Consider the following 14,443-nt stretch of genomic DNA (forward strand, 5'->3'; position numbering starts at 1 on the left):
CTGGCAGCTGAGTTCTGGACAGTCTGGAGTCGATCAATAGATTTTTGGGTTAAACAGGTGAAAAGGCTGTTGCAATAATCCAGGCGTGATGAGATGAAGGCGTGTAAAATGGTCTCTGTGTCCTTAAAATTTAACATAGATCGAATTTTAGCCATATTTCTAAGTTGATAAAAACATGATTGAACAAGCTTTGTGGTGTGCTTCTCGAATTAAATTACTATCAAACCAAACACCAAGGTTCTTTGCCACAGGCTTAATGTGATTTACTAGGGAACCAGCAGATGGCAGTATTTGATTTGCCATCTGCTGGGACCCGATGACCAGGATTTCTGTTTTGTCTGAGTTCAGCTGGAGGAAATTATTTGACATCCATTTTTTTACTTCATAAAGGCAGTTGTTAAGTGAACTCAGCATTCCAGGGTCTGTGGATCTGACGGGCAAGTATATTTGTGTTTCACCAGCATAAATATCAAAAGAAATACCATGTTTATGGATAATATGTCCAAGGGGAAGCAGATACAAGGAAAACAAAATGGGTCCTAAAACCGACCCCTGAGGCACACCATATTTAACTGGACAGAACAAAGAGACATAGTTGTTTACAGACACGCAAAACTTCCTATTTGACAGGTAGGATGAAAAAACTTTTCAAATATTTTGTTCTTTTCCAGTACAGTGAGCAGCTGTTTGGACACAATTCTTTCTAGAATCTTTGCAATAAAAGGCAGTTTTGAAATTGGTCTAAAATTTTGTGGGAGGGAGGGATCTAAACCAGGTTTCTTTAAAAGTGGGTTCATGCAAGCTGTTTTAAAATAATCAGGGACACAACCAGTAGATAGGGAGCTGTTAAAAACAGAGATCAAATGGGGCCCAACAGAATCCATTACATTCAGTAAAAACTTATTAAGTATTACATCAAGTGGGCTGGAGGACACTCTCATTTGTGATACTGTTTTTAAAAGCTCAGACAAGTTGATGGGATAAAACTGGTTAAAACTCTCTTGTTGCTGGTGAGGAACCTCTGAGTAAGAGGCTGCGGGGGTAATTCAATTAAATTCAATTAACATCCTTAACCATGTTATTGTAGTTAATTAATAAATCCTTCAGACTGAGGTAATGGACTTGGAGACTGGATTTTTTCTATCTGCGCTCTGCTTTCCTGCATTCCCTTTTTAGGCTGCGAATGCTGTCATTTATCCAGGGTTGCTTACTAGCTTTAGACGTAGGCCTAACCTTTAGAGGAGCAGACCCCTCCGGGGTCTTAAAAGTATTAAAAAAGTCTTACATTTTATATTCTAAAAATAAGGCCTATTACATTTTGTTTACAGAGGCCTTAAATTTTGTTGTCCTTTTGTAGGACAATAAATGCCATAATGTCATAAATAACTGTCATATATATATATAAAATGTTTTGTGTGTGTGTATGTGTATAACATTACAATTGCCTTATACGTTTTAGGAAGCGCATGTCAGCTGACTTTCTGTTGGTAGGGTACGACAGTATACTTTTTACCGCAGAGTGTGCGCAAATCAGTGAGTATTAAGGAAACAAAATAAAAGTCTTTCACCTGAGTTAGCTTAGTATGCCTCAGAATGGGCATGTGCCATTTTAACGGGTTAATGGGTTAAACCTAATCCAGGCAATGACCATGAGGCCCAATGCTGTTTGTACTGAAAATCTTTTAACCTGGGGACGATGGGACTTAACGGCTTTGGACTCCAATATGAAGAGCGCCAAACACATCGCTTGTGCTACAGCCCACCAACAGCAGGTTCTTATAGGTCAGTTCTGTGCTACTGCTAGCAATACTGAAGACATCGCATTATCGGTAGTACAGCCTGTGAACCTGCAAGCTCACTGTGGCTATAACGTTACTCTTTGGGCAGAGGTGGTATAGATCCTGAAAACCATTTTGGACCACCACTCTTTTACTTCAATTGATGAAATTAGCGCAATTTTCAAAACAGTGTTTCCTGACTCTGAGATTGCGGCTAATTTCACATGTGGATACAACAAGACGGTGTACACCACCAAACGTGGTCTGGCTGCGTTCACCACTAAACAGCTGACTGACCAAGTCAGCAAGGCCACCTGCTTTGTTGTCATGTTTGACGAAAGCCTCAACAAAACAACAAAGACCAACCAGCTAGACCTTCACCTACTCTACTGGGTCGGTGACCAGGCCCAGTCAAGGTATTTTGGATCCCAGTTTATGGGTCATGCAACAGCGGTGGACTCGCTCAAACATGTTAAAGTAAGTATCATTCAGAAGAACTTTTATTATGCTTAATCACAAGCTGTCCTCACATTATAGGGTATAATGGATTAGGTTTGAACTGTTATCAGAGCTCAAAATTCATGTAGCCTGTAAGTAACGTTAACACTTGTGGACAGCTAGTACATTAGTTGATTGACAGAAATGTAATTGGCATTGATCATTTAAGTCATTCTTATGTAAAAACATTTCATGTTCCAGTTTCAGTGTGAAGAACTGCAGATTTTCCTTTTAAATGATTTGAATGTAATTTTGTTTTTATAGTTTTGAGGTTTGGACTGACAAAACAAGAATTGTGAAGATGTCACTTTTGGGCTCTGGGCAAATGTGACAACATTTCTCACTATTTTCTTTTTTACAATCAATTAATGGAGAAAATACTTAGCAGATTATTCCATAATGAATAATATCATTGATTGCAGTGTGATACAGAATAGTTCTACCTCAACCATTTTTTATTCTGATTTGATTACTGTTACTTAAGTAGTACATTTTCCTGATTATACTTTTACTTTACTAGTACATTTTCCTGATTATACATACTTTTTCTTAAGAAGTACATTTTCCTGATTATACATATTTTTACTTAAGTAGTACATTTTCCTGATCTTTGCATTACTTATGCATACAATGCATAATATTTATACAGTGAGGTATTAGTACTTCCACGTAAATAAACACGGTCCGCTCTGTACAGTTGGAAGCCTGCCAGCTGCAGCACGGAGTCCGGTATCAGTTCACACAGCCACGTCTCTGTGAAGCACAGAACAGAAGATGAATAAAAGAGAAAAGAGAAAAGTGTGAAATAAATCCACTGGAGTTGTTCCCCTGATGTTCATGAGCTCTTCTCTGGTGAAAGATCTCCAGGAATCACAGCCAAAAACTGAGTTAACACACAAAAACAAGACAAAACAAAGCGCACCTAACACCAAGGCAGCAATACACAGCGCCATGTTGATATCTGTACTGTAAGATAATCTCGTATTTCATATATTTGTAGGACAGCACTGAGTCCTGAAGAGAAGCTGTGATCAGAGGCCTCATTCTCTACCTTGATGAAAAGACAGAGGAGTTTATCAAGGACTACCAGGTACATTTTTTTCTCGATTTATATGTACATGACTCTCTCCACATAAATATTTTTCAGTTCACACAAGATAGTTATTGTTTATAAATGTAGGCAAACCCACGTGAGAAAAACATTAAGGTTCACAGGTTAAGTATTTCTGATGCACACACACATTTCTTGACTTAAATCCTGTGGTGGGAAAAGTGTGTTTAAATAAACAGCTCAGGCAAACACTTCTTACACATTTTATTCATGTCTTCTGCAGAAGGAACTAACGGGGACACATACACATCAGAGAGTATCATCCGAGTGAGCTGCAGTGTAACAGCTGATGCAGCTTTTATCTTAGTCTCAGGGTCGGAGTTCTATCTCATCAAAGGAACATGGTGTCTTTCAGTGTTCCCTAGGGGATCTATAGAAAGAAACCCATGTCCAAGGAACATGTGGTGAACCACTTAAAGTCCTGACCCCTCTGGACATATGTTAAAGCATCACACACATTTACCTTCCATTGACCCCATACCCAAGAGGCCCCTAGTGAAATTAGTTACATGGTTACATACAGTGTTTTAAAGATGGTTCTCATGAAATTCCCATTACAATCCCAACACTGCTCAAAACTACCACAGCAACTACCTAATCCCACCCAGATTTCTGCTCAGAGGGAGAGCAAAGAGATAGATGTGTTCTTAACATCTAGCAAAAAAAGTAGGTTTAATTATCTCTGGTATATTTCACAGGTTCGTGATGACAACAATGCTTCAGCCATCCAAGAGGCCCTCCCTTCACATTTGCACTCAACATATTTGTGGTCAAGAAAAATCAATGAGGGAGGTCTTGAGGGAGAAGCAAGCTGGAATAGCCATTGCAGGAGCGATGGTCCTGTTTAGTATTCCCATTGTAGCACAGGCTTGCACCAACCCAATGGGCCTTATTTATGGCTTGGTACTAAACTATCCAAAGAAACTGAAATACACCTTTTAAGGTTTTTCTGAAGATCTTCGTGGAGCTGGAGAGCCACGATCTCAAGGTCATCTTACTGGCCTAAAAGCCATACAGACATTGTTGAAGGTTGAGGACTGAAAAACACACTTGTATTGAAAAATCTGTACAATGTAATTTTTATATTGAAGAAAATCCGTTGCCTTACAAAATGTTTTCATAATATTGTTTAGTTAATGTTAAAGAAAACTTATTTGTAATTGAACTTTTTTTACACTTGTTTGAGTGGAAGTTTAATATAATCTTTTTGTTGCTGCATTTAGTTGAAAGTAATGAAACATGAGTTATGAAATGTAAAAAAAAATTCATTTTCCACAAAAAAATTTCTTAGAGTATGATTTTGTGCTTCACAACTATAACACTAACGTTTTAAATATTTTTACACATCCTTCTGGTATTAGTTATTTTTATAAACATTTACTCATCTTAATAAGACTGTTCCCACTTTTATTTAGGTAGCTACAAAGGAGCATTGTTAATGGTTAATAAGTGCATAATAAATGATTTATTAATTTAAATAAGACACTGTTCCCACTTTAGTTTAGGTAGCTATGAAGGAGCATTGTTTATGGTTAATAAGTGCATAATAAAGTATTTATTAATTTAGTGTGTTATTAACTGTTTATTACTGCCTACTACAAGCACCTTAAAATAAAGTGTTACCCACATTTTGTCATCAGAAAGATTGTGTAATGGTGGATAGGAGTGGTGATGGTGCAGTGGACAAGACACATACCTTTGGTGTAAGAGACCCAGGTTCAATTCCCCACTGTGACACATCCACCAATGTGTCCCTAAGCAAGACACTTAACTCAAGTCGCTTTGGAAAAAAGCATCCGCTAAATTAATTAATGTCATGTAATAGATGAAAAAAATTTCTTGAAATACTATAAAACTATTTAAAAGGGACAATTCACAATAACTATATTCCTGACAGACAATAAATATATTGTTTTAATACATGTATAAATGTGTAAAATGGGTTATTGACAGGGCAGCGCTGCGGAATATCTGACTCCGCCCACACAGCCACAAATTCCTGTCTGTCGCTGTCTTCGATATGACAGCGTGTGTCAAACCGCTAAGTTTCGCCTTTATTGAAACACCAGCACAGAGACCAGCGCCGGTAATGTTACACATCAAAACAACATTGCAAGACTAAAGTTCACTTAATTGAACTTTTAAGGTGATGAGTCAGAAGCAAATTGCGTGTGTGAAAAGAACTTTATCTATATAAATAAAAGCCCCCAGTTGGCAACAGGAACTTACTTGGTGGCTACAGACAGGGTTGGACTTTTAAAAAATGTAGGAAATTTGACATTTCTGCATTTTGACCCCTGTAAAATGGGAAATAGAAAGTACAACACGGACACAATGTAGATTCAGTCAAGTCCAATGTTGTAATGTATTTACCATGAACATTATATTAACATGTTTACAAAATATCACAATTAAACAATTCATTTTCCCCTTTACAACACTATACATACATTATAACGCCACAACGAGAAAGTACACAATATATAAGAAAAATATCAGAATAATACCTTCACAGCATTTCAAATCAGCATGGACAAATAACAGAAACAGTACATTTAATCAAAGAGATTATTTAAACAAAAATATATTTAACTTCACCCTTGCGAAGTACTTAAAAATAAATGGCACAATAGGGTGTGTACTGTAATGCTAAACACTGATATTATAGCTGTCTGCATTTACACACTTTCTACATGTGCATTTCTAGTTTTACCTTAATTCCTTATTCTTCATTAGATCAAATGTACCCTTCACGCATTTGGCTTGAGTACTTCAGTGTGAACAGTCGGATAAACATGGTAATAGCATACTGATCATCTCTTTAGTATGCAGTACAAACTAAGTGTGTATGACTGTATGTAATAGACTACATACTCACTATGTGGTACAGTAGGTTAGTATGTGATTTAAAAGATGTGCTCTAATATCATTTATGGTTTTAGATAGCTCACTCCACCATGACATCTCACTGTGTTTCTCTCTGTTGATATAGAGAAGAAGAGATGGACTGAAACGTCACCGCTGTCAGCACTGTGACAAATCCTTCACAACATCTGGATATTTAAAGATTCATCAGAGAGTTCACACTGGAGAGAAACTGTACAGCTGTGAACAGTGTGGGAAATCTTTTTCTCGATCAAATAACCTAAAAATCCACCGTGTTCACACTGGAGAGAAACCGTACTGGTGTGAACAGTGTGGGAAAACTTTCAGTAGATCAGGTCACCTAAAAATCCACCAACGTGTTCACACTAGAGAGAAACCGTATTGGTGTGAACAGTGTGGGAAAATGTTAGCTCAATCAGGTCACCTAAAAATCCACCAACGTGTTCACACTGGAGAGAAACCGTACTGGTGTGAACAGTGTGGAAAAACTTTCACTACATCAGGTGAACTTAAAATCCACCAACGTGTTCACACTGGAGAGAAACCGTACTGGTGTGAACAGTGTGGAAAAACTTTCCCTACATCAGGTGAACTTAAAATCCACCAACGTGTTCACACTAGAGAGAAACCGTATTGGTGTGACCAGTGTGGAAAAATGTTTGCTGAATCAGGTAACCTAAAAATCCACCACCGTGTTCACACTGGAGAGAAACCATACTATTGTGAACAGTGTGGGAAAACCTTCAGTAGATCAGGTCACCTAAAAATCCAGCAACCTGTTCACAATGGAGAGAAACCGTACAGCTGTAAACAGTGTGGGAAAACTTTCACTACATCAGGTAACCTAAAAATCCACCAACGTGTTCACACTAGAGAGAAACCGTATTGGTGTGAACAGTGTGGGAAAACTTTCACTACATCAGGTAACCTAAAAATCCACCAACGTGTTCACACTAGAGAGAAACCGTATTGGTGTGAACAGTGTGGGAAAATGTTAGCTCAATCAGGTCACCTAAAAATCCACCAACGTGTTCACACTGGAGAGAAACTGTACAGCTGTGAACAGTGTGGGAAAACTTTCAGTAGATTAGATCACCTAAAAATCCACCAACGTGTTCACACTGGAGAGAAACTGTACAGCTGTGAACAGTGTGGGAAAACTTTCATTACATCAGGTAACCTAAAAATCCACCAACGTGTTCACACTGGAGAGAAACCGTACTGGTGTGAACAGTGTGGGAAAATGTTAGCTCAATCAGGTCACCTAAAAATCCACCAACGTGTTCACACTGGAGAGAAACTGTACAGCTGTGAACAGTGTGGGAAAACTTTCAGTAGATTAGATCACCTAAAAATCCACCAACGTGTTCACACTGGAGAGAAACTGTACAGCTGTGAACAGTGTGGGAAAACTTTCATTACATCAGGTAACCTAAAAATCCACCAACGTGTTCACACTGGAGAGAAACCGTACTGGTGTGAACAGTGTGGGAAAATGTTAGCTCAATCAGGTCACCTAAAAATCCACCAACGTGTTCACACTGGAGAGAAACTGTACAGCTGTGAACAGTGTGGGAAAACTTTCAGTAGATTAGATCACCTAAAAATCCACCAACGTGTTCACACTGGAGAGAAACTGTACAGCTGTGAACAGTGTGGGAAAACTTTCATTACATCAGGTAACCTAAAAATCCACCAACGTGTTCACACTGGAGAGAAACCGTACTGGTGTGAACAGTGTGGGAAAATGTTAGCTCAATCAGGTCACCTAAAAATCCACCAACGTGTTCACACTGGAGAGAAACTGTACAGCTGTGAACAGTGTGGGAAAACTTTCAGTAGATTAGATCACCTAAAAATCCACCAACGTGTTCACACTGGAGAGAAACTGTACAGCTGTGAACAGTGTGGGAAAACTTTCATTACATCAGGTAACCTAAAAATCCACCAACGTGTTCACACTGGAGAGAAACCGTACTGGTGTGAACAGTGTGGGAAAACTTTCACTACATCAGGTGAACTTAAAATCCACCAACGTGTTCACACTGGAGAGAAACTGTACAGCTGTGAACAGTGTGGAAAAACTTTCACTACATCAGGTGACCTAAAAATCCACCAACGTGTTCACACTGGAGAGAAACCGTACAGCTGTGAACGGTGTGGAAAAACGTTTGCTGAATCAGGTAACCTAAAAATCCACCAACGTGTTCACACTGGAGAGAAACTGTACAGCTGTGAACAGTGTGGAAAAACTTTCAGTAGATTAGATCACCTAAAAATCCACCGACGTGTTCACACTGGAGAGAAACCCGTACAGCTCTGGCCAATGTGGCAAATCTAATACTGACAGGAGAACCCTTAGAAGACACAAATCCATTCACAAAGCATCAGTGTGACAGTTTTCACAGAGTTGAGCTAGCTGTTTCCTCCTGCTCTGAATACAAACACCTGTTATCATGTGATGGTGCTGGACTAACGTCATGTGATGACAGCTGAGGAAGTTTGATTTGGAAAGTGCTGGAAAGCGTCGGTCCGGAGGTTTTATCAGCCAATAGCAAATTTAAACTACAGTAGCCAGGTTTCAACCAGTAGAGGGCAGTCACTGCATTTTTATACCCCTATATGTAGAATTCAAATAGTTTGAGGTAAGGTTTCAAGATTTGGACCTGAATCCATCACCAACACTGCTAAATACCCAAACACAGTGGTTATCAGCTGAAATAGAGGTTTTAGGCTTTAGAAACTCTTTAAGAAGGCCATGGGATGTGGTCCAAAGCTCCAACAAAGAGGTAGTATGTGAGGCTTGAGTTCAGACTCATACTCTTTGATTCTTCAAGAAGCAGACTGAAGCTGTCAACATGGCTCCTGCACCATCTCCTCTGTGGGTTGTTTGTACTTTTTGTAACAGTTAATGCGTCCTTGTAATTAATGTGTTGTATAAATATAATGTAAATATATCAGTCTGAGGGACACCCACCCAGTCACTTCCTGTTCTGCCTCCCTCCTGACGATTCACCTGATTGAATCCACCTGATCATGACAATGACAACATTGATGATTTTGACCAAACTGCTTAAAATAAATATGTTTTGATGCCCTAGCTTGCTCACTACTCAAGAATATCTCTGTTCTACAAAAGTAGCTTAAACTTATTTCTTTTGTCTACCAATGATGTGTCTGCTTAAACCGTAAGATGAGAGCATTCATTGATGAACTAACAGTTCAAACGTAATGTGACCATGGGACGGCCAAAGGGGGAGATGTAATGGAAACAAATATATTTGACCTACAGTGGTGTGAAAGTTTTGGCCTCCTTCCTGATTTCTTATTTATTTTGCATGTGTGTCTCACTAAAGTGCTTCAGATCATCAAACTAATTGAAATATTAGACAACGATAACACAAGTAAACACAAAATGCAGTTTTTAAATGAATGAATGATTTTAATTATTAAGGGGGAAAAATTCCAAACCTACGTGGCCCTGTGTAAAGAAGTGATTGCCCCCTAAACCTAAGCCACCCTTAGCAGCAACAACTGCAATCAGGCGTTGGCAGTAACTGGCAATTTTCCTTTGCAATTGTCTTTTCCAGCCTGTGGAGGAACTTTGGCCCACTCATCTTTGCAGAATTGTTGTATTTCAGCCACATTGGAGAGACCACCACACTACCACCACGATATTTTACTGTTGGAATGATGTTCCTTTTCTGAAATGCTGTGTTACCTTTATGCCAGATGTAATGGGACACCTTCCAGAAAGTTCAACTTATGTCTCGTCAGTCCACAGATTACTTTCCCAAAAGTCTTGAGGATCATCAAGATGTTTTCTGGCAAATCTGTGACGAGCCTTTATGTTCTTTTTGCTCTTCTTTTTGCTTTTGTCTTGGAGCCATTTCAGCCCAGTCTCCTTCTCATGGTGGAGTCATGAACACTGACCTTAACTGAGGCAAGTGAAGCCTGCAGTTCTTTGGATGTTGTTGTGGGTTTTTTGTGACCTCTTGGATGAGTCATCGCTGCGGTCTTTGGGTAATTTGGGCCGGCCGGCCACTCCTGGGAATTTTCTCGACTGTTCCATGTTTTCTCCAACTCACTGGAGTCCCAAAACTTTATAAATGGCTTTATAACATTTTCCAGACTGATACATCTCCATTGATCAGGTTCTCGTTTGTTCCTGAATTTCTTTGGATTGCACCATGATGTTTATCTTTAGAGGACCTTTTGGTCTACTTCACTTTGTCAGGCAGGTCCTATTTAAGTGACTTCTTGATTGAGAACAGGTGTGGCAGTAATCAACAATAAGAAATCAGCAAGGGCGCAAACACGTTTTCCCACTGCTGTTATGTACTGTTAATAATCCTCTATATGTCATTACCTTATGTGCTTTGCTCATCTTATGTGGTGTTATAATTTACACTGTACCAGTGTTCTGTTATCCTTTCCTGTGAGAAAGGAGTTTCCACTGTGGCTCAAGTCTGAAAGGCTTTTCTCTTAGACTCCACAATTATCACATCATAATAATCTATTATAATCTGTTTCTCTGGATCAGATTCTCTAATGGCCCTCTGGTGTATGACCTGAATCACTCTTACTTATTATTGTTATTCTTACTTTTAATAAATATCACAAAGACAACTTTTTTATTTCTTCAGATGTTGTCGGTTCTGCTGTCAGTATTGGAGAGATTAAGATATTTGTCTATGATGCATTTTTGCTAAAGGAAATTTGAAGGTGCTTAGCGACATAGGTCACTCTGTGTTTCATGCTGGGACCTGGTTCCATCTATTTAAACTAGGGCTGGGTGGTATATTGGTATAATGAGGTATACCGATATCATTTCAAAAGAGATATAAAATTAGACAATACCGTTTATATGATATAGTTTAATGATGAGTTAATTATTATGTTTCCATAACGTCCTGCCAGCGTTTGCTCATCTTCTCCCTCACCGCGCAGCCCCGCCCCTCCCTCTGCATCTGCACGCAGCCGTCTACTCACAAACTCTCTAACACCATGGAGCGAGAGACAGTGCTGAAGACCTGGCTTGTAAAAAGAAAAACGCTTCAGTCCATATACTTTACTTCGGCAGGTCCCCCAGGTATATTAACGACCACCCAGGTGTATTTGGCGACACATTGTAGCATTTTTCAGAGAAAAATCTGTTATTACGTTACAAGTCCCGACCGACATGATGTATATTTTACAAGCACGGACCAGGCAAAGCGACAGTGAACACACCAGTGAGGAGTCATTTGTTAGCTACCACGTTGGTTTTGTTTTGAAAGGCTGCGTCATCAACACGCCTCCTTAACATGCAGTGCAGCTGCTGCTGTGATCGGAATCGCGGGTGGAAAAGTTCTGATTTTATTCGGCGGCTTGATGTAACGTAGCCTAGTACTGATGGAGAAAGTCACCGGAGCGATACAGGGAGGGAGAGACGGTATATAATCTATACCGGTATTCGGCCTAACGGTACCGGGATGTGACTTTTTGGTCCATATCACCCAGCCCTACTTTAAACCATATTAAAATGTTTTGGTCTACGTAAAGTAATACATAAATATAGTTTATATAGTATTTTCAACAAAATGTACTTAAGTTCAAATGTTCTGCAAAATGTGTCCTTTCCTTCTATCTCGGACTAAATCAGGTCCATCGCTCGTGGTCATTATTTAGGACACAAAGAGAGTTGCTACAATTTTGGCTACATTCACTTTGTATTTTTTGTCATTTATGTATGTCATGTTAGATTTTGGCCCAAGATGGACGTCCATTTTAGTCCAATTTATTCCCAATACAGACAAAAAACCTGTAAAGTGTTGTCATTACCAAGTGTGACAACCATTATGAAGGCCTCGTGTTAATAAAAAGAAATATGTCACAAAATACAGACACAAGCTGGTGATTCTTCTCAGGTTTTGGCTATTTTGACAGAATCTATCGCAAATGTCTGTAAATCATCAGGCCACATCTTGTCCTCAAGCAAAGCAGGCCATTGTTTAGCAGTATACTTACTTTTCCAATGCCTTTTCAGTGACTTTGTGCTAAACACACATTTCCTAGAAGAACTAGTCAGAATAGTGCCTCACAGTACAATACTGCCACCTCCTGGGCAAATGTGTGCAGCAGTCAGTTCCAAAGATTTATTTGTCATTGGGAGCTTCTCCAGTCTCTTATTTGTCGTTTACTCGCTCCTCGCTTGAACCGGAAGTTGTTCCACTCTGCCATCTTGCAGACCGTCCCAAAGCTCTTATTTTCACTCTGAGGAGCGAGGATTTCAGTCTTTTACTGACCGACACGCCCCCTTTACAGTGTAGCCGTTATATTGATTGGATGTTGCAGCTGATCGGACTGATCTGATGCATCAAGACAGATAACACATTAAACTCACGTGCATCACTGCAAAGTCTTAGACTGTATTTGATTTGCTTTATGATTAACCGTCTGGTAAACATCTCAGTTCATTGTAGGTCTGAACAACAAACTTTCTTCATTTATTAGAAAGATTTTTATTTCTTTTAACTTTTATTATAGAGACAATTAAAGTCAGAGAGACGGAGAGCCTGTCTGTGAGAAACCCCTTTTCCATCGTTTATCGTCATTTCTATTCAGTCACATTTGAGGCTGCTCATTCCTGTTTAGTCCAAATAGGTGACAATAAAACATAGTAAAGACGTCGCCTTATGGCCCTTTCAGAAAGGAATCGATTTGCGCTGCGCTAGTCGCGCAGCTCAGGTTGCCGAACAGTGCAATTTGATCAACGCAACAACGAACCGGTGTGGCGTGGTGCAAGCCAATGAAAATAATGGTTTTCACAGCGCAGCAGTGCGGTCATCGCAGTCTCTCTGAAAGGCCCATAAGGAGTCAGCCACTAAACTGCACAAAGTCTCTAATGAAGCAAGCAAAGGAAAATAAAGCCTGCACATCCAGCCATCTCACCGACTGCATCTGATGGAAGTAGCCGGCCGAAAGAATGAATGAAAGCTGCTGTGTTGGACTGATATGAGGGCGGCTGTGGCTCAGGTTCTATCCCTGGCTCCCCCTGGTTGCGTGTCGAAGTGTCCTTGGGCAAGATACTGAACCCCGAATTGCCCCTGGCGGCTATTCCGCCAGTGTATGAGTGAGTGTGAATGTTAGTTTCCGTTGGAGCACTTAGGCTCAGTGTATGAATGTGTGTGACTGGTGAATGCAGATGTAGTGTAAAAACGCTTTGTGGTCGAAAAGACTAGAAAGGCACTATACAAGTACGGAGCATTTACATTTTACATTTACATATGATGGAACGCAGTGATTGATTGGTGATGAGTTATTTGACTTGAAAATAAAATGTATGCAGAAGTGTTAAAGGATATCAGAAGAGGAAATAAAATGAAAGCCTAAAACTGAGCTAAAGCAGACTTAGATATGAGTTCCATCATTTAATTTTTAACCCATGATCATATTCTGGGTTATTCAATAACGAATTCTCAATCAATAAATATAAACGGAGTTCACACAATGACCTGGAATATGCTGTTTACATGACTTGTATCATGTTTTACCACTGGACAATGCATAATTCCAGGACTTAAACACGACGTTGATGAGGTGGTGGGTGGTGATGGCGCAATGGATAAGATACCTGCCTTTTGTGTGAGAGACCCAGGTTCAATCCCCCTGAGCAAGACACTTACCCCTCGTTGCTCCAGAGGCGTGCGACCCAACTGTTCGCTAAACACTTATTCTTTACAGTAATTTTGCCTAAGCACTCACAGTTCTTTCCATCTTTTAGTGACTGCTGTTCAATCTCATACTTGTTCTAAAGTTTTGGTAGCTGACTCTATAGTTCTTTAGCTTAGCCGTTAGCGACTTTAGCTTAGCAGCTAGCGATGGCTTCTCCTTCTCCCTCTCTCTCTCCTACTTTCTCCTGCTCGGTGTGTCAGATGTTCAGTTACTCCTCTGCCTCCTTTAGCGGTAATGGTACATGTAATAAGTGTAGTTTATTTATAGACATGGAGGCGAGGCTCAGTGATTTAGAATTCCGGCTCCACACCTTGGTAGATCAGTCTTTAGCTACTGTAGCTAGCCAGTCCCCGGTAGTTGCAGTTGCAGAGTTGCAGTGCGGAACGGCCTGAGTTAGCCTGTGGTAGCCGTCCTCCGGCATCCCCTGTGCAGCCAGGAAAGGGGGGGGGGGGGG

At 39.9% G+C, this 14,443-nt stretch overlaps 1 protein-coding gene across 1 annotated transcript in view; it reads left to right on the plus strand.

Annotated features, from left to right (window-relative positions):
- Positions 1-14,443, plus strand: part of LOC123980885 (zinc finger protein 208-like) — an 808,576-nt gene that overhangs the window by 696,160 nt on the left and 97,973 nt on the right. Inside the window, exon 4 of the mRNA XM_046065450.1 lies at positions 6,493-8,531. Within this exon, the coding sequence (XP_045921406.1) occupies positions 6,493-8,531 (2,039 nt within the window). The remainder of the gene's footprint in view (positions 1-6,492; positions 8,532-14,443) is intronic.

Source organism: Micropterus dolomieu, linkage group LG12 (assembly GCF_021292245.1).
Source record: "Micropterus dolomieu isolate WLL.071019.BEF.003 ecotype Adirondacks linkage group LG12, ASM2129224v1, whole genome shotgun sequence".
NCBI classification, from domain to species: Eukaryota; Metazoa; Chordata; class Actinopteri; order Centrarchiformes; family Centrarchidae; genus Micropterus; species Micropterus dolomieu.